The following is a 20,980-nucleotide window of genomic DNA, read 5'->3' as shown; positions in this document are numbered from 1 at the left end:
CTGCATGGCTGCATGGAGAACTAAATTTGCCACATTTGAGCAGACTTTGTAAGCACAGCGCGACTTTATTTCTGAGCACTTGCAGTGTTGACATTTCACACAGAGCCTAGGGCTAGCACTCATGGCTGATATTTATTTGGGACGCTGGTTAGCACATGTCCAGGTGCACCACAGGGACCTGTGTGGATTCTAATCAAGTGTCGATTCTACCCCATCGTCATAGCCCTGCTTTCCTGAACAACAGGTGCTCACTACCTAAGTGGAGTTGTGTGGAGTGAGGGAGTGCTGACGTGAATATCTGATGAAACTTAATACACCCCTTGCCCTCCCCTGCTCTTGAGACCCTGTGGGTGACAGTTCTGCCCCCTGGCTTCCCTGGCACAATAAAGAGCTGACACTATGACAGTATGACTGCCAAGTGCTATGCTACACATGGAATACAGCTCAAAATGGAAAACAACTGAATACTATCCCAAGAAATATATCTGTAAAAAAAATTCTGATAAAATAAAAATAATAATTTCTGATTACATTTTCATTTTTTTCAGAGAGCACATATTTCTGCTAATTTTACTGAACAATTTCTATTTTACTAATTTAACATATTGGAAAAACTGTGGTTTTCAAACTGTGGTACGTGAAGCATCCTGAGGTGGTATGCCAGATGACATCTGTAAATGTAGTTTTCTTAATACTGTTTACAAAATTGTGTTTTGCATTACATTACTGTCCAAAAACAAACATGTATTTCCAAAACAGTAAGTTTAAAAGAGAAGCCAAAGCATTTTGGACCACTTCTATTGGTTCATTCATCATGAAATTTTCACACAATGTGAAGGACAGCTGCAATACAGACACATGATTTTGTGTTGATAATGGATGGTACCTGGTCTAAAATGTTTGAGAACCTTTGACTTAGAATATCAGCAAAACATAATTTAACCAGAGCTGCTCAGGTTTTTGCATATCACTGCACATTAAAGGCCAGACCAAGATTAGATCTCGTCTGGCTCACAATCATGAGCTATCATTGTTATTACAATTCATCCCAAAACCAGTCTTAATCCATGACTCAGACTGGCTCCATGTGTTAGGATCATTTAACAATGTAGTGTTGGTAAAATTGACCAATTTAACAACAGTGTAGCAAATCAATTCATTGTAAATATGGCCGATCTGAGTGGCTGATGAGTGAGGAAAGTGTAGGTCTGGGGAGAGAACAGAAAGAGATGAAGCAATGAGAGGGGGTGGACTTGGAAGTTGTGGAAATGATGTGCATCAGTTCTGACATGGGGCTGCTGTGTCTGGGCTCCACATTAAAGCAGAGGGAAATGTGGCATGGCAGTGCCTCGGCTGTGTGGAGGAGGTGAGAATAGGCCTAGATCCGCACCGACCGAGAGGGGCCCAGAAATGAAGCAGGGTCAAAGCAGTGCAAGATCCAAAGAATAACCCAGACGTGTTAAATTTCAGCTCTTCTGTGGCTCGGGGGAAACATGCATATAAATGTAATAGAGGGCTGCAAAATATATTGTATTCATTCAATTACCACAACATATTCGAGGAGAGTTGAATGTGCTGTGTTACATCCAGTTTTCATGTCATTCAAAAGTGTTATATGTATCATGTTTGCACCAAAAATCATAGAGGCTATAACGCAGTTGGGATAGCATAGTGGGTAAAAAATTGGGGTTTTATTCCCTTTCATAATTTCTCTATTCTTCACCACCATGGCGTGGCAAATATGCCCTTTTCTGTATCTTTGATAATGGGTTATCAACATTTATTGTGGTTGTAATTCTCCTCCAAAACTTGAGGTGCTTTAAAAGCCTGGCTGAGAAGATCTGAGACTTCACACCATCTCGTGATGCTCTCACCTGTCCACTCAGGCCTCAGGCATAGTCCTCTAACAATAAACAGGGGCCAACCAAGCCAACCTTTACTCCAATTACATACACACATGCTGGAGGCTTTGGGGATCAGGTTTTCCAACTGGCTCGTTCGACACAGAGAGACAAATGAAAACTTTCCCTTTGTATGATTTAATGTTATTGAATTGTAATAGAACACGTTTTCGGAGTGCACTCAATAGAGAAGGAATAATACAGTGCAGGGTACATGGTGATATCACTGGTTGTTGCACATAAAGGCTTTCAGGCAATCCTCGGTGTAGGTCGGCACAAGAAGTCAATGATGTTAGGTAACTCTCATACGTATACGAGGCCTGTGACAGCCTGTTAGCATATGGTCAAGTCTGTATACACACACATCCTACTGCAGTCTCCAATTTATGGCCCATTCTCTTTGGCAGGGCATGCATGTGTGGAATCCCAATGTTGAGCATGGTAGAGTTGCACATTCCAGGACCACTGACCATCACAAAAGCCCTATAAATATCCCCCCCAGAGGGGTTAGGGTATGCTATGTAGCATTCGCCACTGGAACCCATTGAAATCAGACCTCCAGAAAATGTATAGTTGGCTGTGCAATGGGCCAGGTTCTCTGCCTTGCCAGATCAGGGTTTATGAACGCAGTGTTTGGGGTGCACCCTCAGAGAGGTTTGATGGCCGGGACGGCCGAAGACAGCAAAAACCACAACCAGCAAAAAGAAACCACTGAGAAATCCAGCTGCTTATATTTGATCTACCTTGACCTGGAAGAAATTTGTCATAGAATTACACCAGAGCCTGCACAAAGCTCTATTTTATACAATATTAAAGGGTTTAGATGGAACTGGGAGGCCATGCAAAGCCTAAACATACACCACAAGGCGACTGATAGGCTGTAGACTAATAAAAACATCAATAATTTTATCAAATCAGAGGGTGCCAGGAGGTTATCCGAAACTAAAGTCGTTGTTCTGAGTGTCCGGACATTGTGGATAGTCAGCAATTGCTATATGGGACATATCCATTGGGCTTGTTTATGGAACATACATCTGATCTAATTTGCTGAGATTCCTACTCATGGCGCCGTGATGCATCTAGCACAATAGCACTTTACAGACTCTCATGGTGACTAATGCAGCTTTCATGCCTTGATTGCTGCATAAATCTAAATGTAGCTGTAGAGACTTAGGAGTTTGACTGTATCATGTTTACAGACTGGCAGCCTATACATGCATGTACCCAAAGTTTATTTCTAATGAGTCGGAATGAGAACAATAAGTCCCTTTATGGTGTTTTTCCACTGCATGGCACCTACTGTACTGTACTTGGCTTTACTCGCTTTTTGGTCCACGGTCCTTGGTAGTTTTTCCCGTAGCACAGGTTGATGGTGCCATTGCAAAACACCGCCACTAACAGGAACCACGAGCTTTGGAAACCACAACAGCAGCCAAGGTTTACTCGCTGTGTATTTGTGTACTGATTTTGTGTTTTGGCACAACTCTGTGTTCAGTTCACACAGATGAGCAGAATTTTTTCATTACTTGTTGCACCGTCTGGCTCTCACTGGAGCCTTTCTTCAGCCACCACTACAAAGAGTGTTTGTACTGAGTGAGTCGGATAAAACAAAGATGTTCCCCGTGGTAACGTCGAGATTTTACAGGTGGCTAGTTCACGTAAACAAATATCTCTGGCCAATCAGCACTCTGCAAGGTTAAAACATCACGTTTAGTCCCTACTTGGAACCAGCAGGTATTAAAAAAAAGTACCTGGCTCCCTGTACATAAATTTGCCAGGTGAAAAAGCAAAAAAAAAAAAAAAAAAAGGCAGAGTAGACCCAAGCAGAGCTAGTAACATGCAGTGGACACAAAGCTTAAAGGCTAAGCACCAGCTATATGAAGGTTTCAAACAAATAAATACAGTGGAATTTGAGTTCCTAACTTGTGTTTATTGATAGTCAGAAAACATGTTATTTCTTACTAATTCAAGGAATAAGGTTGGTCCCCCCCACGGTGTTCGGAAACTCTAATAGGCGTCTTGCCTGTGACGTAGATGGTGGACAACAACTCTAGAAGTTGCACTTAATTTAATGCAAAATGACGAAAAGGTGTGTTGTTTTTGGCTGCAATCATTCAATGTACAGTGGGACATCTGTGCACAAATGGCCCAAAGATCCCAAAATATTCAGAAAATGGACTAAATTTGTCAATTTTAAATGGGCACTTTGGAAAGGACCATCCGCTCACTCCGTTATCTGTAGCTCATTTCACTGGCGCTTTTCCAACAATATGGGCATGTAAGGACACCAACGAAAGGTGTTCAAGAGCCTCTGTAACATGGAGGTAAACAGGGTAAGGACACTCACTTCGCCTGTTTTAGTTGGTGTTAGTTAACGTTAGCTTGACTCGCTAAACTCGGTGGCTCAGATTATACTCGGCTACGTAGCTGCATTACAAAGGTTTATAGTGTCGGATGAATTTGAGTTCGACTTCGATCACATTTACAAGAATAACGGTACCTCTACATTTGAGTTTAGCTTATTGCTAGGCTATTGTCATGAATAATGTTGGTTATTTAGCTAGATACTGTCATAACAGTCAGTCATAACGGTGTTTTACCGCGGCATTGTTCAGCTGTTGTCCACCAGTGACGTCACGGTTGCGTTCAAGAATTTCCGTAGCGAGCTCGGGTTTTTCCGTCAATTTAATAAAATTGTCAGTTTTAAAGCAAATTAAGCTGCTGTTTTCATTTTAATTCATACTTATATATGTCAGTAACTAAAATAATGTGAAATATTCATGGAGGTCCATTGAGTGGTGCTTAGCCTTTAAACTCCAATCTTGGGCAAATTTGTGACCATCCTTCACTTATGTAATTTCCAATCAAAACAATCATTTAGTACAAGTTTTAAACAGAAATTAAAAGCTTTTATCTTGGAGAAAAAAAATCAAGCGCCACTCTCGCTTCAGATCTAAAATAAAAAACATAAATATTCTTTCACCTTTCACTGACAGAGCAAGTCATTGCTGGACTAGCCACCCCAGAGACCAGGCATCAACATTACTCAATGTCTCTGGGATTAACTGAGAAGCAGAAAATGTGATCATTGTGTTACATTAAATTTTGACGTGGAAAGTATCCTATCAGATTTCCTTGAGAAGCTGAAAACAAATTTCCCCAAAAGAATAGATGTTATATCTGTAGACTCTTCTGTGCCTTATGTTTTGTGTGTTTTCCTGATCTTGAAGACTGAATAATTTCTAACAGAATATAAATACATGAATGATGATCCGTAGATTTTGTAAAGCCCTTTCAAGGAACAGGTGAAAACTAATCCCATGCATTTGCCCAAATAACTTAATCATCAAATGTCTAAGCAGATCATCAGAACCGGGCCAGGCAAAAATCATTCTCGTCTGGGCAGAATAACAAAATATATCTGATACAAATTATAGTTCATCCGATTTGAATTGCGTGGCTGTTTCTCTGAATGTTCCCTGCTATTCTGAAAAGAATTACCAGACCAAGTACACAATACAGACACAGAAAGAGGGAGGAAAAGCCAATGCCCAGTGACTTAGCTGCTTTTTATGACTCTGCAGAGAAGCTCCAGGGCAGACGCCAACATGTTGCCATATGCTTTCTCTGTCTCTTGCCTCTCTCTCTCTGACAACATGAGTTCCAATTAGGCTTCTTTGATTCTTGCCTAAGTAGAAAGCTTGTAAAAAGTGTCCAACAGCATCACTCAGGTTGTATGTTATGGAGTCAAGACAGGACAGTCCAAGCCAGAGGCCACTGAGGGGTGACTGAGGGTTATTTGGTTATTCAGTACAATGTGAAGTTACCGTAACACTGGAATAAAATCCTTTTATCTCCATAATGAAATGTACATTCTTAAATTATAATGCAAATGTATGTTAATTTAAGATCGTGGTCTTTTATTCATTCATCCATACATGATGACATTCAGATTGAAGACTCATCTTCGTCTTACAAACAGGCACCTTCTGTAACCACTTCGTCCTGATCGGGATCACAGTGGCTCTGGAGCATGCCCAGAATTATTGGGTGCAAGGCAGGAACACACTCTGGACAGGGCACCTGTGCATTACAGGGTTAAGGTGGAGCAGAAAACTCAAATAAGAAGCTAAGATGCTATAATGTAACTGCTGCACTATTTAAGGTGGAAGAGGAAAGTCAAATTGGAAGCTTAGGTGCCAGAATTTAAATGTTGCACCGTTTAAGAACAGAAAATGTGAGTAATACGTTTCCTTCATGAGGAAACAACAGTGAACTGTATGGCTACGTAGCAGTATTTCTTAGTATAAAAAGGAATGAGGAGTCTTGTAAAAGGCTTGAGTGAACAAATGCTTTGGGGCATGCCTGTTTGTAAGATGCCAACAAGTCTTGATTCTGATTGTCATGTCTCTCTCTCTCATCTGAGGCTAGGCTATGGCCAGGATGTAATAATGTAGTTCAGGTGTGTCAACTGTGTCTGGCTGTCATGCTCTGACATTACCACGAGACAGTGCATCCCCTGCCTGAACTGTCTGCACTAAGCTCTGTCTGCAAATAAGTAAACGATGCAGGGCTGAATCAACAGTCACAGTCCTCCTCTGTAAGTCTTGCTCCCTTTTTGGTGCCTGGTGTGCATCATTCATCTTTGTCACAACCAAAGCTCAGTCTTAGATATAGTTTGAATTTTTCGCTTCTCAACATCCGTGTAATCCCAGGCCCATTCTGTGGGCTCTGCAGTGGTCAGTCCTGTGTTCTGAGAAGAACAGAAGTTTCTCCTTAGGAATTGCTAAGCTTTTCTCAGTAATGGTTTCTCTACAGTTTATCTGATGGTGAGAGCTGTGGTGGTCAACTAGGTCTTCCGTGTTGGTTAGGATTACTGATTAGTGTTTTATTAATGCTTTAAGCTTATGCATATTATCTCATCTAGGAATTCTATTGATATAATACTTTAATTTGTTTTCTTAGTTCTGATGTGTGTGTGTTTGACCTACATTGAGGGCACTTTCCATTCTGTCGCTGTATGTCCCTGACATGAAGAGAGACATGAAAGGAAATGGCTCCAGAATTGGCAGATGGACTGTAGTTGTAATTGTGTCAGGGTTTATAGGTTTATTCCTGAGTCTGCTGCAGATGTGCTCAGTTTGGGGATATACCCATATAACCTCACCCAGGAAAGCAGAGCCAGAGTAGCTTAGAGTACAGATAAAGAGAAATTGAGGGAATAAAAAATAAAAAAAAAGGGCAGAGGGGACAGAAAGACACAATCAGCTGGATATTGGGGGTGGGGGGTGCAGGTGCAGTAAAAGATAAAAGGGAGGGGTGGCGGAGGACAGGTAAACGAAAAGATAAAAGATGTAGAGGTAGACAGAATGAGGCAGAACAGGTGTAGAGAAAGATTAAAGTGAGAGAACAAATATCAGCTGGCTGGGAAACCTGTCTAGTCACAGGTGTGTGGTGCATGAGCAGTGCGCTCATGTGCTGCAGCTGGGGGGAGCTGAGCTGTGGAGGATGGCCTAGATTACACTCCCTTACCAACAATGACTTTTCAGAACATCAGCAAAATCAACTGCTGGTACCGCTCTCTCTCCTTAATCTTTCTTAGTCTTCACAGACACTTCACAACTGTCTCTCCCAAACCGCAACTTCACTGTAGCCTCACAGCATCCTGGACCATCTCTGTTCATCCAGTCATCTATAGTTCACACTATAGAAAGGGCAGCTGTTTTGGTTTGACAGCTACAATATAGACTTGCTGTAGGATCTGTAACCACCACCACTCCTAAAACTGTTCTTCCACATATCATCAATGTTCAATCAAAAACCTGTATCTCCATTTTTGTTGATTTAACTTTAGCACATCATCTGAACACAGCAGCTGTCCGAAAATGTCATGACGAACGGACCAATAGAAATGCTCCAACTTTGACAGCCATTGATAGTTATGGTGTTTTTTTTTATTTCTCTTGTAAAATTACAATTTTTGGAATTTTTAGATGTTTTCTATTGGACAGTGACATTATGGTTCTCTTAGTTATATAAAGTTTTTTCCAAGCTGTATTTTATCTCATACCCAGTCCTGTTTTCTTACTTTATTCCTGACTTGTTTCTAGTATACAACTAAAACAACGTAGAGACTCATTTGTTTTTATTTAAGAGTAAAATCAAAAGCCTCAATCAAGAGTCTTTACATTTAAAAACAAAAGCAGCTAGGAAATGTGTTTTTGTGTAGAGCCTCGTTACCTACGCTGAGACATTACAGATAAGCTTATACACTCGTGTTTGGTATCTGGAATCAGATGTTTACAGTTCAGTTTTCAGTACAGTTTACCAATTACTGTAAATAAATAATCACAGTTATATAATGTATCTTGTCGTAACCTCTTGGTGTTAACAAAACCTTGGAATATTGAAAAAGCATCTGAAACTCTTTGGGTTTTCTTCTAGATTATAATATCTCAGTAAACATGGCATTTATTACTGTTATTAAATAACAAACAAATTAACAATAAACAATACTTACTTAAACTATTAAAATGACAAGTGATTCTAAACTTTGAGCACACCCTGCATTCAGCAGATGTGTTGTCTCTGCACTATATTTAACACTGTAAAGCCACAGGGTAGATCTGTCATCAAATTTTTCATTATTTGAGTTCTAACATGATTATAGGTTTGCTTTCACTAAATAGAGCTTTCAAAGTAATGGACTAGAGAGAAATGTCATTCCCTAATGTGCTAGACCTCAGTATCTAAATAGAGTGGGCTATTAAATAATCAATTAATCAGTCAATCTGGAGTCCATTTTAGGTCATTATTCCGTTGTTCCTCCTGCTTTTACACCAGCATGTTGGTAATTTACACTAAAACTACATGTGTTTGCTTATTTATCTATTTACATGTAGGTCCCACCAAAGCAGAGACAGAGAAACCATAGCTATGTTCAGCGGCACAATCTGGGTACACCTGAAAGGATCACAATTCAAGTTCTATGTAATTATTACTATATTACTAATGGAATTCATCAGTATTCAATAAGAGAGTGGGATTTAAGCTCAGAAATCAAGTACAACCCTTACTTTAATTTCCTATGTTTGTGGATATGTAAAAACAAAGGGAGATAAGGACTAGCTTCCCAGTAAACAGTTAACAATGTTGATGCTCCAACTGTGGCATGGTGACAGATAACTCATATACAGTCATAAGAACTCAGAAGTATTCAGTGTTAATAAGAAAATTACACCTATAAGTTTGAAAGTGTATCCTGTTGTGGTGAGTTTATTGATGAGTTGTTAAGTAAAGGGTTATATACAGGAATGGGGAAATTATATTTAAGACTTTTTATGACCTTTTTTTTTTTTTTAAATTTGAGTTTCTAACTTGTATTTATTGATAGTCAGAAAACATGTTATTTCTTACTAATTCAAGGAATAAGTTTAAAAGACCGTTGCCCATCCGCTCACTCCGTTATCTGTAGCTCATTTCACTGGCGCTTTTCCAACTATATGGGCATGTAAGGACACCAACGAAAGGTGTTCAAGAGCCTCTGTAACATGGAGGTAAACAGGGTAAGGACACTCACTTCGCCTGTTTTAGTTGGTGTTAGTTAACGTTAGCTTGACTTGCTAAACTCGGTGGCTCAGATTATACTCGGCTACGTAGCTGCATTACGGAGGTTTATAGTGTCGGATGAATTCGAGTTCGACTTCGATCACATTTACAAGAATAACGGTACCTCTAAATTTGAGTTTAGCTTATTGCTAGGCTATTGTCATGAATAATGTTGGTTATTTAGCTAGATACTGTCATAACAGTCAGTCATAACGGTGTTTTACCGCAGCGTTGTTCAGCTGTTGTCCACCAGTGACGTCACGGCTGCGTTCAAGAATTTCCGTAGCGAGCTCGGGTTTTTCCGTCAATTTAATAAAATTGTCAGTTTTAAAGCAAATTAAGCTGCTATTTTCATTTTAATTCATACTTATATATGTCAGCAACTAAAATAATGTGAAATATTCATGGAGGTCCATTAAGTGGTGCTCAGTCTTTAAATTTACACATCCTAATGCCTACAGTACACTGGCAGAAAAATAAATAATGCCATTGGTTCTTTATTTTTAAAATGATTTTTGTAAGCCTTTTGATGAACATGAATTTTGATGTGTTGAAATATTCAGATATTAAAAATTCTATATTCTATATAAAAATATTAAAAAATTTATATTCAGATTATAAAAAATCTGATTCAAAAAAATTCTAACCCATAAAATCAAGTGTTAAAATTTGTCAAATTTGATTCTTAAGAAGCTCAAAATCAATGAAATAAGTATTTGAATGTTTGAAAGTGCACTACATCGTAGCATTTATTAGTTGATTGAATATTTTAAGGTATATTTCAATGACGTTGTCCCCAGTTGTGTGTGTAATAGAGAGCTCAGGGTTCAGTAGATCAGTGGTCTGTGTTTGTATGGTTGTGTTTGGGCTCCTCAGTACTGCTCCGTGAGCAATGTGACCATTATGAAAGAGTGCGGCCCTGGCAAGGCCCGTCTGCTTACACAACTGTGTCACATGGGGGTCTGCATGAGGGAAAACTCCAAACACACCGCCAGCACACCGCTGACACGACACACATACACACACACGTCTGCACACCACTAAAACACACACACACACAAACACATATACAGGGCTGCTCTGAGACACTGACGTGAGGGCCAGCATGAGCCTGAGGCAGCCAGGGGCCAATCAGCCTCTGATCTGCTGATAGCTGCAAGAACATGTGTGTGAAGGGTGGGTATGTTCATGTGTATGTATCCACAATGTCTACTCTACATCAACCTGCTCAGTGCAGTTTCTACTGTCTATGTTAGTGTGTGTTTAATGTGAATTCAACTACTGTGATGTGATGTTCAACTGTACAAACGTATGTATAAGCTTGTATAATCGCCATAGAAAACCTGAAACGAAATGGCGTACTCTAGAGCAACTGCACAGGAGCCTATGTTAAATGTTAACTGCCGATTACACAGAATAAAATTAGCACTATTCTAGCTTTGCACTAGGCGAATAATCTAGATCCATCCAATGCTTCTGGGATGGTATTCATGATCCAAATCTATTCATCCAGCATCAGTACATGACCTCACCCGTTGGTTTTGTGGCTGAAGGCAATCCAATCCCCACAGAAATCTGGAAATGATACCGAAAATACCAAACAACCATGAAAGACCTGGTAGACCACCAACCATCCATCAGACACAAAGTACTAAGATTGTTAGAGAGAGAAATATATATTATATTTATTATTATTTATTCATTCATTCATTATCTGTAAGCGGTGGGTCCAGAGCCTACCTGGAATCATTGAGCGCAAGGCAGGAACACACCCTGGAGGGGGCGCCAGTCTTTCACAGGGCAACACTCACACCTACGGACACTTTTGAGTCGCCAATCTACCTACCAAAGTGAGTGTTTGGACTGTGAAAGGAAACCGGAGGAAACCCACGCGGACACAGGGAGAACACACCACATTCCTCACAGACAGTCACCCGGAGCGGGAATCGAACCCACAACCTCCAGGTCCCTGGAGCTGTGTGACTGCGACACTACCTGCTGCACCACCGTGCCGCCCTTAATTATATTTAATTCTATAAAACGTAGTTTTCCGCTAAACATCTGATTTCTGGTTTTCCTTAACATTAAAAAATGGAATGCAAGTTCATGACGTTTTATTTTGCTTTTAAAATTATGATTGAAATGTATTTTATTTTATTTATATTGGAGCAGCATCTGCTCAGACAGGAATGGCTCTGGAGAATGCGACAACAAAACAGAGGAGAAAAATAGCCTTTCTGCGTGGGTGTTGAAGAATTGCAATTCATGTGGAGAGAAAGCTCCAGTCCGACTGATAGCCACTTATTAGCCTCTCTGTGCTCAGGCCTCTGTGGCCAAGGGAGGAGAGGAGAGAGAGCCCTGGACTAGCCCTGGAGTGAGAGAGTGTGGGAGGGAGAGAGAAAGAGAGACGGAAAGAGGAGACAAACAAGAGTTGGCCTAGGGCGAGAAGGCTGGATGTTTGTACGTCTTGTATTGCAGTAGAAGGGGGTGATTGTGGGCCGATCTGAATTCCAGTCCGCACCTTGGTGGTCCCACTTGCTTGCCTTAAATGGCAACTTGGGAGGTTTATTGTACCCTCTGTCTGAGAGACCCAGCTGTCTGAGAGGGTCACGGAAGGCCACTGTTGTCCCGATATGCATGATATCCCTTCAGTAAGGCACCTTCAACATGAACGTGATTGATGAAGCCATCATTAGAACTGCAGCACTGCTGTATGAATGGTCATGTCTATAGTTTCGTAAGTGATGGCATGAAGATAGTTGTAGGACATAAGACTACCTCTTTACTCTATTGTGGACCTTCCTCAGCTGCCAGTTTTAATTTTGACATTACTGCACAACTGCCATCATGCCATGCGTCCACGGAATGCACACATAAAATCTAATCTCATGTCCCATACGCTATGAATAAAAGCAGGCAGTGTGATATATTGTGTCTGTCGGAACAAAACCTCATCTCCAATTCTGTTTTATTTTATACAATAATATTACAACTTTCTATTAATTTTTTTACATTTGAAATTGCATGCGCACACAGTAAATTTTCAAATGTAAAAAATAAATTAATTTTGTGTATCTATAACCTATATCTATTACATAATTATCTGTTTATTGTGAAATAATGACACATGATGTACACTGTTTAAAAATGGATAATTATTGGATATGTTCAATTCACACATATGCTGTATTAATTAATAACTATATACAGTTAATTAATCATTCATTGGGTGGCACGGTGGTGCAGCAGGTAGTGTCGCATTCACACAGCTCCAGGGACCTGGAGGTTGTGGGTTCGATTCCCGCTCCGGGTGACTGTCTGTGAGGAGTTGGTGTGTTCTCCCTGTGTCCGCGTGGGTTTCCTCCGGGTGACTGTCTGTGAGGAGTTGGTGTGTTCTCCCTATGTCCGCGTGGGTTTCCGTGCTCCGGTTTCCTCCCACAGTCCAAAAACACACGTTTGTAGGTGGATTGGCGACTCAAAAGTGTCCGTAGGTGTGAGTGAATGTGTGTGTTCCCCTGTGAAGGACTGGCGCCCCCTCCAGGGTGTATTCCCACCTTGCGACCAATGATTCCAGGTAGGCTCTGGACCCACCGTGACCCTGAACTGGATAAGCGCTTACAGACAATGAATAATCATTCATTTTAGTGTATTGTTATTACAGTGAAACTATAATTATTCAACATCTGAAAATAATTCCATTGTTTCTAGCTTCCTACACATGATATATATTCTATAGGACCATCATATTGAAATCACGTGATATCGATTTTTAGTTTAACAACATCATTTGAACACAGCAGATGTCCTTCACACTGTGTGAAAATTTAAGGACTAATGGACCAATGGAAATGCTGGAAAATTACTTGGAATAAATTCTTTGTACATTAAATTCCAGTGAAAGTTAAGATTTTTTTTTCTTCTTATAAAAGGTGCTATTTTGAAGATACAGATTCTTTAGACGACAACAATATGATACATGTCATATGTGTTTTAGCTGATCCTGTGTCCTTTCACACCATGTACAATGGACAAAAATAAAATGATCCAAAATGACTAAAGAGAATAAAATGTTGATACACTTACTTACATTTCCAACTCTTTTTTAGATCAGATTTTGTTCTAACAGTGATGATATGTAACTAAGGTTTAGCATTGACTGATAATTGATTAAAAAAAGCCCTCTATATTCAATCCAATGACTTAGTTAAAATGTTTATGTGGATAGCTTACATGAAAAACCCATGTTTAGCTTTGCCTTGGTGAGATCGTCAGAACTAACAGAGGCCACAATGAGGCACTATCCTGTTTCATAGGGAAGTGTATTGTCCACAGAGCAGGTGCTCAAAAAGCAGCACAGTCATATCAGAGAAACCAGATATGTTGATGGATCATCACTCAATGGGCAAACTCATGTAAGGGTGTATGGTTTATTTGCTGCCAGGAAGCCTCATAATGTAAAAGATTTATATTAATTTACACTTATGCATGTTCATAAGAGAAAATGCAAATGGCCTTTGTGTCTCAGAAGAAGCACATGCTGGGTTTTACCTTCCTCACCTGACAATTAGGAGCAAGGGTGACCTTGCTAATCAGGAAATTATTCATTCATCCATTATCTGTAAGCACTTATCCAATTCAGGGTCGCGGTGGGTCCAGAGCCTACCTGGAATCACACACTCACACCTACGGACACTTTGGTGTCGCCAATCCACCTACCAAAGTGTGTTTTTGAACTGTGGGAGGAAACCCACACAGACACAGGGAGAACACACCAACTCCTCACAGACAGTCACCCGGAGCGGGAATCGAACCCACAACCTCCAGGTCCCTGGAGCTGTGTGACTGCGACACTAAATGTCTTTAATAACAAAATTCAAACAATAACAATATCCTCTTCTGAATATATATCTACAAAATAGTAAAGTTATAGAACAAGGAATAAATATTCTTAAGTTTCAATGGAAATCCGGATTAAAAGATTTTATCCCAAGTAATTTTGGAGCATTTCTATTGGTTCATTCAATGCCCTCGTGTGAAGGACAGCTGCTGTGTTCAAATGATGCAGTAAACTACAAAACTAAACAGAGACTAAACACACACACATCACTCAGGCAGCTCAACACGCATGGAGGAGAACACCAATGCCTATTACTGCAACAGCCCTGAACTAGGGGACACTCAACTGACTGTAATATGTCATTAAATATTATTTTCTGTTGAATACAAAAATACAAAATAAAACCAATATGAGATTTGTAGTTTCAAGAGGAGCAGGTTAAATCATCATATGTGTTCTTTCCCAATCTGGGGGTACTGTTGTCTTGCAGGAGGATTATAACAGGGTAGAGCTGGAGTAAATCATGAAAAAAAAAAACCCAACAAACAATTGTAAACCCTGTAACAGCAATCAAACCGAATCTCTAAATTAACAGCCAATGTCTCTCCTCAAAAAAGGCATCACACAATCACACACCCCTACTGCTGCACAGGTGAGATGAGTAGCTTCTCTCTCTCTCTCTCTCTCTCTCTCTCTCTCTCACCTGTGAGCTGTAGTGGATTCCAGTGTGTCAAGTGCTCTCAGTACACACACACACATGCCACACACTGAAGAGGTGACTAATGAATGACCCTATTTAAGGTCTGGCATTCGTCCAGCAGAGGGTGAGATGTTTACCAAAATGCTAGGGTTAATACCACTTAGTCATTTCACTAAGCACTTTGAGTGTCTCATTATACATGCATTCAGAGGCTCAGACTAAATGACATCTGATAAATGAAAGTCTAGACACTGGAGCGTATGTAGTCTGAGTGTTTACTGTAAGAGCAACATGTATTTTCCCCATTAGCAATGTACAAGCAACCCAGGCAACCTAATGTACAGCGCGATCCCTGGAGTCTCAAATAAGAGACAGACGACAGGAAGGTCAGGAGTGGGTGTATACTAACGTCTACGCACGTCCATCATTTCAAGCCAAACAAACTACGTTCCTACTGTTTAAATCCTTGGGTTCTTTTTTCATGCTAATTCTGTTTCCAGGAAAGTTGTAAAATGCTACACAAACAAGAATTTCTTTGAATTTATTTAACTGACAAAATTGCAAGGAAATGATTTCCAATTTTTTTGTTGAACGACATGGTATTTTGTAAATAAACACACATTTAGAACTTGACGCTCGTGACACTGTTATTTGACAAGGGTTTTCCAAAGTGCTCCCAAGCCCATTTGACTAGCGTGGCAGTTTCTCATCACATGCTGTCTGAGGACTCAAAGGTCATACACTTCAACAGTGTTGTGCTAGATAGAGATTTCTCCACATGACCTCAATATTTATGCAATACAGTATAAATTATGTATGTACAGTAGATGATGAAATGTATTCATTCATTCATTATCTGTAAGCACTTATCCAATTCAGGGTCACGGTGAGGTAGAGCCTACCTGGAATCATTGGGCGCAAGGAGGGAATAGACCCTGGAGGGGGCGCCAGTCCTTCACAGGGCAACACACACACTCACACATTCACTCACACCTACGGACACTTTTGAGTCGCCAATCCACCTACCAACGTGTGTTTTTGGACTGTGGGAGGAAACCGGAGCACCCGGAGGAAACCCACGCAGACACAGGGAGAACACACCAACTCCTCACAGACAGTCACCCGGAGCGGGAATCGAACCCACAACCTCCAGGCCCCTGGAGCTGTGTGACTGCGACACTAACCTGCTGCGCCATGAAATATATTGAAATCTTGAATTGAACAGTTCAAAACGGATTGTCACTTAGTTCACGAAGTTTGGCACCAAGCTGTGAGCCACAAACCATCTTCATTTGCAAAGATCATTTTGTATCCAATCATGATACCCCTCTGGTTACCCATTCACCTGCATCCAGCTGCAACAACTGAGCGTACGTTTGACCATAAGTTGAGGTGTAAACTCCATATAAACCCTACGTTGAGCATAGTTAGTTTAAAACTAGCGACACCAAACTTCAGTTGAACCATAGACACTTAGGGGCCATCTTGACTAGTAGTGTTTAAGTGATGGTGGGTCAAAATTATGTTGCACAGAAAGAGGTTTCCACACTTTGCAGCCAAGCAGTAACATTAACAAGAAAAACATACACACAAACTCACACACATACTCAATCATGTGGTCCAGTTTATGAGTAGATGAAAAACAGAGGAGAGCCTGACATATATTGGCAGCACAACTTATACTTACAATAGCGTAGCGTATGTTGAAACTATGTTAATTGCTGTGATTAGTTACTTTCCTGTAGCTTGTGAACACAGTGGCAGTTTACGTTAAAAATTTTTCTTCTTTTTTTTTTTGCTTTTGTTCAGAATTTTTGGAATGTATTATTGGCATTAGATTAAACATTTGTTTATATTTACAAACTCAGAAATCTTTTCTTTGTGCTTACGCAGTTTTAAAAATCTGCAAAAAGAATGAATACTTCACACATTCTGGTTTAATTGCATTTTACAAAATGTCCCAACATTTTGTTGGGGTTTGTAATTTTCATCACTGTTATTTTCAGGATCACGAAGATGTTTTAATGATGGGCAATATACCGTGACTATCTATTAATAATGATTTCTCATTAAACGATTCTTTGGGATTATATCACCCCTTTACATAATCAAGGCTTTCTGGATATGTTTTACTGTTTTCAGTTTTCAGTGTTATGCTACTTTCTCAAGTGCAGTGAAATAATCTACTGCTCAATTCATCCTCCAGAACACATTTCGTAAAATTTCTAAATGAATTAATATGACCTATGAAAATATGAGGTTTTCAGTAGCATCGCATTACAATCCATTAATCAGTGTACCCACAGCAAAACTAGTTTTATACCACTTTACACTAATGGCAGTGTTTGTCTTCTGCTTTGAGAGTGTACAGATCACTGTGAATGTTTCCTCACCGGTTTGGTTTCTGCCTCCTCTTCCTCTTCATCTGAACTTTCGCTAGCATCGTCTTCATCGTCCTCCTCCTCAGGGAACTCTACGTCGGACTCTCCGGGAGCTATGGGAACGCTGATGGTCAGGTTTGGGTTGGTCATGTAGCTGTCGTCGGTGGTAGCTCCCTTGTCTACCGAGCGAGCGATGACCCCAGCGGTGCCGTTACCTTCGGCGCGCTGGGCCTGCTGACTCAGACGTTTCAGCTTCAGCATGGCCTTGGCCTCCTTCGCCTTCTGCCGCCTCCGCTTGAAGTTTCCATTGAAGAAGTCACAGAGAGCCCGGCGTAACCAGCCGATTCCTCTATGGATCCGTGCGATGGCGATCTGCAGGTTGTTCATCTCGCCGTCCTCGTCTGGAGCTGAGAGATTATCAGCACTGAAGGAGCTCAGCAGCAGAGCCAGAAACAGATTCAGCACCTGAGAACACACCACAACAATACCATTAACCACAGGTGGAAAGCTTCAGTAACTGGGGTGTGGGACTGTGGAGTGATGAGTTGTAGTGATGTCTGTGATACAGAACTAATCATCCATCATCAGTAACTGGCCTACCTAATGCTCCAATGGAAACATGCAAACAAATCCATACAGCAATGTTTAGACTGTCAGTTTAATTCCTTCCCCCAAAGAGTAGAGGTTGCAAGGGATGAACTACAGAGCGCAATTTACTCCAGTAACTTACAATTTCATAAAGAACATAGACTATAAGCTGTATTTCAGTTTGTCTTTAGCAGTAAGTTTATTAAAGTTAGAGGGGGCTAACAAAGAATGCAGAGCAACTGATACACTACAGTCTGTAATTGCAGAACAACAAAGTGGACCTATATCGTCGGTGAAGGAAAGCAAGTGTAAGGACAAGGGGGTGGCTTTAATGTCATGGCTCATCAGTGTATAGTGTTTAATCAAAACATCAAGGTTTTTATGGAGAAGGGTGGGGACTGACATTGTGATGCATCAGTACCTTTTTACACTCTTCTACGTGGAAAGATAAACATGTACCAATAGATTTAGATGGAGCAGCTGAAGTCGAAACGGAGGGGGAATGGGTGTTCTATGACAATAGACATTTGATTCAGGGCTCTGAGTGGTAGCAGTGGTGCTAGCATTGTTAAACCACGGGTGGGACGAGAAGCTGGTTTTAAATGTCACATCCAACTCTGACACTCACAGAAAAGCCATTTTCAATAGACTAGCCTGTGTTCGTGTGTGTGTGTGTGTGTGTGTGTGTGTATTTGTCTGACAAAGTGTGTGTAGATGGAGGGGGCAGACTTTGATTAGGCAGACACAGCAACCACATCCTCTATCACGGAATGCCGTTGCTTTAGTAATCAGACGATAACTATGCATGCTGTTCCAATTTCCTCTCAGTAATTATGCACAGTTATGAATGAAAGCTACCTACCAACCCCATTAAATCAAACAATGTAAAGCTGAGGGGATTGCCTGATAGTCCAATTATTGATAGAAGAGGTTAATAGCTTAAAGACGACAGAAATCAGCCCAAGTCCCCGATGTTAAACATTCCTGAAATAATGCATTATAATTTGTAATATGAATTGAGTTTTAACCCTTGACAGGTTTGGCTTATTGGTCAGTTATTGTGGGGTGGTGCTACGCTACCCATGTCCCTGTGGCACGAGTAGTTTAAAACAAGTCATTTAGATACATTTAAAAGGGAACATATTTTTTAAATTTCTAGTTCTTTCTCCCTAATGCACAGCTCAAAAGACTGGTGATTTCAGACAATAAATAAATGGGGTTCCCATCACCACTGCTGTAAAGAGTTCTGAGTCTTTATAGTGCCATTTTACACTAAACAACTCTGAATAACACCTCTGTTTACTCAGTGACTGAATTCTGCAGGCATTTTGAAATATCAGTGGCATTTCCTTTGAAATGATATAAGCCATTCAGATTTTAACCTGTCTCCTAGCAGCAGTAAGAAATGCTCCAGACCAGATATTTAGCGAATAAAATGTGTTCTAACAAAACTAAGCCATTAATTAGTGCCTCACATTTACCAAAATGGGGAATAGTGTGAGCAGCCGCAGTCCTATCCCTGAAGCTGCAGCAGCACAGTTTTAGAAATGCGCCTCTAATGTCCTGCCCCCAAACAGAAGTGGTTATAACTCTGAGACAATTGGCCTGTTTGCGCCTATAGGTCAATGCTAGGAGCCACTCCGGAGCGGTTCACGGGAGATTTTTCTTTCCCCCTTTAATGAACCACAGAACAAAAAGTAGTGGGGATTTGAGAGTGTACTTTTAAAACTAGTTGTTGGTCAAATGCCCTCTCACCCCGGTGGTTCTGGCGGTCCTGCAGTTATTCCTCTTAAGATCCTGATGCTGCTAGGAAACCTCTGTGTTAGTTTTGGAGCCCATATCCCTTAAGGTGTAGGGGATTAAACATGGTTATACAGCTGTACACAAATATATGGCATTTTGTGTTTGAAAAGCAAGATTTTCTAAGAGGTACACTGTCTCTAAAGAGTTTGACAGTTTCACATATAACTGTATCTAAGTATACAAAGAGTATGTGCACAGCTTGTACAGTCGCCATAGAACAGATAACAGAATAGAGCAGCTGTACATGAGCCTAAGGTCACGCTGCCCAAGGTCAGGTGTCATCTGGAGGAGTAAAGTTCTCCCTCTAGCCTTCCTGCATGGAGCAGCATGCAATAGCTTTGGGGTGGCCTTTGAGACCTGAAGCTAATCATCAGTTCTGAATGCCATCAAATCCTCACAGCAAATCACATCTAATACCCGGTGTAAAGGCTTCTCAGAAGAGGCTTTCACTGAAGCAAAGTAGACACAAAGTCCCTATTAATTCCCTTCATTTAAGAAAGGTCGCATGAGTCTGCATCCACTAACTGGCATTTAGCGTTAAAACCTTTCACCTAAATGTGTGTCAAACATCAAGGAAACCTTTCTGAACCTTGAGTCAAAGGATACATGGTACTTGCAGAATGAAACCTGTATTATCCACATTGTGGAAGCCTCACACCGTCCTGATTTGTGTAAATCTGCTCCTCCATACACAGTTTTCTCAGTCTCGAAGCCGGAGGCAGAGTGAAGCACTGCGTAACAGACCATATGGCCGAACGAGCTTAATTAAAGTTCTGCTCTCGCTACAAAGTGGGCGCAGGTGCCCTATCGGGTAACCGAGGGCTGCTGGCGTTGCCATGGCAGCGCATTGTTTCGGTCACCTGCACAAAAGGGGCTCTGTGGTCATGTGGTCTCACGCATGGCTCTCATTGTCTGGTTCCTTTAGTGGCAGGTTATCAGTGCAGCCAGAGGAATGTGCTGCTGGAGGGAGAGCAGCACTCCATTCAAACCCACCTGCATTTAAGAAGCCTCACAGTCATTACAAATTACTCACACACTTTCTACTCTTAAGAACAGTTCTGTCATGCTAATTCATACCACATACGTGTGAGAGGATGAGCCAAAATATAATAATGCATTTGAAAGGGATTCATACAGACTTCATTTCCACATGAATAACATA

At 40.8% G+C, this 20,980-nt stretch overlaps 1 protein-coding gene across 1 annotated transcript in view; it reads right to left on the bottom strand.

Annotated features, from left to right (window-relative positions):
* Positions 1-20,980, bottom strand: part of scn5lab (sodium channel, voltage gated, type V-like, alpha b) — a 173,653-nt gene that overhangs the window by 20,830 nt on the left and 131,843 nt on the right. Inside the window, exon 17 of the mRNA XM_066682864.1 lies at positions 17,440-17,892. Within this exon, the coding sequence (XP_066538961.1) occupies positions 17,440-17,892 (453 nt within the window). The remainder of the gene's footprint in view (positions 1-17,439; positions 17,893-20,980) is intronic.

This window comes from Hoplias malabaricus, chromosome 10 (genome assembly GCF_029633855.1).
Source record: "Hoplias malabaricus isolate fHopMal1 chromosome 10, fHopMal1.hap1, whole genome shotgun sequence".
Classification (NCBI taxonomy): Eukaryota; Metazoa; Chordata; class Actinopteri; order Characiformes; family Erythrinidae; genus Hoplias; species Hoplias malabaricus.
Note: the sequence above shows the minus strand (reverse complement) of the source record. Positions and strands in the feature narration are given on the sequence as shown.